This window comes from Callorhinus ursinus, unplaced genomic scaffold (genome assembly GCF_003265705.2).
Source record: "Callorhinus ursinus isolate GAN/ISIS: 27379988/994484 unplaced genomic scaffold, GSC_fseal_2.0 scaffold6, whole genome shotgun sequence".
Lineage (NCBI taxonomy): Eukaryota > Metazoa > Chordata > Mammalia > Carnivora > Otariidae > Callorhinus > Callorhinus ursinus.
In genome coordinates, this window is record NW_027397068.1 from 5,874,648 (window position 1) to 5,878,666 (window position 4,019).

Genomic DNA, 4,019 nt, shown 5'->3' on the forward strand with positions numbered 1-4,019 from the left:
GCAGCAATGAGTTGGGGAAAGATATTTGTGAACTTGCTTAATATGTAAAAATCAGTAACCCAGTAGGAAAATGAGCCACTGACAGTTAACAAATGGTTTATAGAAAGAAATGGCCTATAAACATGGAAAAGCCATACTCAGAAGTTCCACTTATAAGTAACCATCATAATGGTAAAGATCTAAAAAGTATATTTCTTTGTAACCTTAACAGAAGCATTATTCTAGTTGCAAGCATACACAGATATCATCCAGTAATTCTCCAAGGAAGTTATATTTACCAAAATTCAAGATACACTTTAAGCCAGTGATTCTGTTTCCAAGAACTTACCCTATCGCTATACTGTCAGATGAGTACAAAAGTCAGCATTATGTGAGGGTAGCCATTGTGGCATTATTTGTAATAGCAAGAAATGGGACAATCTAGGACAGGTTAATTCAGTTCATTCCAACACTGGAGTACTGTGTAGTTGTTAAAGAGAATGGGGTTTTTATAGGACATTATCTCCAAGATATCTAATTAAATCAGAACAAGCAATAGTCATGCTTTTTTAACTTCATTAAAAAGGAGGTTGGTTGTATGCAGATGTGCCCTATTCATGAACTCTGGATGGACACACAGGAAGCGTGATATTGATGGATCCTGTGGTGGGAGGGAGACCACTTTTCTTTAGTATGTCCTTTTATACTGTTTGAACTTTTCCCATAGATATTAATTTTACTTATTGAAGACGAAAATAAAAATACAAGGGAGGTATGAAAGAAGTCTTAATTGTTTTATTTCTTTGCCTCCTTGTGTGTGTGGGATCATCTGGCCAAGTACATGGTAGAGATTTTGCCCATTAACAGATGAGGATGGAATCATTTCAGTTACTTGCTTTGTGCTCCTGACAAAAAATGAACACTTTGCTTATTTAGTGTTTACAGCCCTATGAGGTAGTTAATAGTATCTTTATTTCATGGGGAAGAAAAGGGTCAGGTGAAGAATCCTGTCTTGGGTGACAGGGCTGCAAGCAGCACAGCTGCCACTGCAATCTGTTGAAGTGGTGGGGTCGTGGTCTTTCCACTGCACTCACGTAGCCTTGTCTTACATGGCACATCTTGTCTTAGCAGTGTTGAAATTCTTCTATACGTAGGTACCGATGGGCCTTTATTCCAGAAGCCTCAGATGACTCTGGTTTGGAAGTCAGAAGGCAGGGCATACACCAACGAGAATTTAAACCTTATGTGGTTCGACTAGCAAAACTTCTTCGGAAAAGGGCAAAGGTATTGCATTCTTTTTCTTTTTAAGTATAAGAAAAAATTTGTAAAGTGTACTTATATCCTGTCTTATGTACTTTATATCTTTCAGTATGCATCAGGCTAGAGATCTTTGCCCCAGAAAATGAATTTGGCATGCTCATCAGTGAGCCTTTGTTCCAAATCTTTTGTCTTTTTTTTTTTAATTAAAAAATTTTCAGGGATACCTGGCTGACTCAGTTGAGCATCCAAGCCTTGATCTTGGGTCATGAGTTTGAGAGCCATGTTGGGTGTAGAGATTACTTACAAAACAAATAAAACAAGACAAAATCTTTAAATTTTTTTATTTTTTTCAAAAATGTAAAGTTTGGGGATGTGCTTTTGGGGTTTGCAGTATGTGCTTTGAGTGCTCAGAAATTTTCCAGTCTTCTGGGTCCCCTAATCAGGCAGCCACCCCTAAAACTAACCCACATTCTGCAAACAATGGGATGGAGGAAAGTGATTAAAGAGGAGGTTGTGCTTGAAGGATCTGAGGAACTTGATTTTAAAATTCTTCAGGAACTAAGTAAAAGGGCAGAGATGAAGATGAAAGTTGGATCCAGAGTTTAGGGATAGGACTTGGGTACTTCTCACTTTGATATTACAGGGTTTGAAAAAATAATTGTGATGATAAATCCAGAAGCCGTGCACTTTCTGTCATCCCTACATCTCATTAGTATTGACCATTTTTATAAGACCCCTCTCTGGACCTAAGGGATAAACAAGACAGCCTTTTGCCAAAAACGTGTCCCCCAGAATAAGAAAACAGTTTTGATTAGAAAGCATTTTCTACACTTTAAACAAGGTCTTCATGGCCAAACATACATTTGTAATTGGAACAAAGGCTATGAGTTCTCCTCTTTCCTTCCACAGGACAAGGAGGAGGACTTTAAGACAGTGATTTTGGAGGGATTGGAGATGGCCAAGCATCAGGTGAGGGTGGCTTTTTGATGCTTGTGATGTGGCAGCAAAAGTTGCCACATCTGGACCAAATATTGAGACACAAACCCAGGTCTGGATCTCAACAAGTACAAGAGAGGTAAACAGGAAGGAAGTCTGTCTTCAAGTGTAGACTGGTGAAGTGAAAGGAGAAATCATTTTTATGGAAACATGTCTGAGTTTTTAATTTTATTATTGAGGAGGTGTTATAGTTCTGATGAAGAGCAGAACACCAAAACAGGGGCACTCTTTATCGGTCAAGAGCTTAGTAGTAAAAGTCCCTCTCTTACAGGTACATCTTGGCAAGAATATAAACAAAAGATTACACCTCAGTTACATTTGTAAACTAGTTGTATGGAGGGTTCAAGCATATTATGCCTTTTCCCTCAGGATAAATTCATGTTTACTCTTGAATTACTATTGGATTGCAGTTTAATTTCGGGGACTGGAAAGGTGGTATGGTCAGCCAACCGAACGGTAGCCAGTGATGGGAAAGTCGGTCCCGGGACTGTCATTAAAGCCAGTGTTCTAGTTAAGCAAAAGGAAGAGGTTTTCTAAAGCCTGTATTTTAGATTGGAGGTTAAAGAATTGCTGGGTTTTTTTTCTTTTTTTCTGGCTCTAAAGAACTGGATGATCTTTTTTTGTTTGCTATTTTAACTTCAATCTATTTTCCTTTCTCAGGATTTCATTTTTAAATAAGCAAACAAAGCTTGTGATCACACATGATAAGCTGGATTTTGCATCTGCTTTCTCCACTAGGAAACTAGTGTTACTAAAACTTAGTGAAAGAAACATCTGATCTGAGAAGGCAAACTCCATTTGTTAACCAGTAGGACAGACTGTAGTAGTTCTGCTTTTTAAGTCCCCCTTGATGATTTTTTTTTCCCATTTTCTATCCAGTCCATGTCTGTTTTCATTCTCTCCACTCTGTTTTTATATCTGTGATTCTGCCCAAACTCAGACATCTCCAGTTCTCTTGTAACTTTCCTTAGATAGACTGATGTCTACATCTTTGTATAGTCTAGTTGGCCTTTGAAACCAGCCTCTTGGTACACAAATTATTTTAATTGCATTTACATTTAGTTGACAGTTTTCACCTACATTCTCGTTTGACTTCTCTGCTGGAAAATAGATTGTTTCCCCACTTTTTTAAAATGAGGAACCTTTCTGTATCTTGCCCAAGGATGTCCCCCAGTGAGTAAATAGAGCCGTGACACCCACCCTGTTATTTCGACCCCAGGTCCAGCTTTCCTCCCTATGTTGTTTAACACAAGAAGCAGATGGCAGGGTCTCTCCTGAGTGCTCCTTTCCTTTCTCTCGTACTGAGTTATTCACTTGGAAGCCTGCTACCATGTTGTGGCAAGTTTAAGCCATTTGGCTAGAAGGGAACTACCTGATTTACTAGTGGTGACGTGGAGAAGACTGCGGTCTCTTCTTAACCTTCTTCTGTGGTCACTTGTCCTGGGTCACCTTAGCGGGAGTCCAGAAATCTGGGAGCTTTTTGAGTATATGCAAAGCACAACATAAACTGTTAATATTTGACTCTCCCTCTCCAAAACCAATTCTGCTAATGAGCGTACTTACGCACTCCAGTTGGAAAACATGACTACGGCATTGGACCCATCTACCCACACTTCGTAACTGGCATGAAGAGGCTTCAGTTAGAAGCAGGAGTTTAATCAAGTCTGGAATGGAGACTTACTGTCATCATTTGTATTTGTTAACTGTTGCTGATGTTTATACCCTTTGAAATGTTCTCATGGACTGTATTCATCTGTATAACAATCTCCTTGTGTTTTCTACAG

General features: G+C 38.9%; 1 protein-coding gene across 9 annotated transcripts in view; it reads left to right on the plus strand.

Moving 5' to 3' along the window:
• The window catches only part of DOP1A (DOP1 leucine zipper like protein A), a 108,269-nt gene that overhangs the window by 103,641 nt on the left and 609 nt on the right, over nt 1–4,019 (plus strand). For 6 of the 9 annotated variants that reach the window (XM_073893559.1, XM_025861860.2, XM_073893560.1 and 3 more), the window contains 2 exons: nt 1,134–1,263; nt 2,149–2,208. In XM_073893559.1, coding sequence (XP_073749660.1) covers nt 1,134–1,263; nt 2,149–2,208 — 190 coding nt within the window. The remainder of the gene's footprint in view (nt 1–1,133; nt 1,264–2,148; nt 2,209–4,019) is intronic. The other 3 variants (XM_073893561.1, XM_025861878.2, XM_073893562.1) reach the window with 1 other exon arrangement.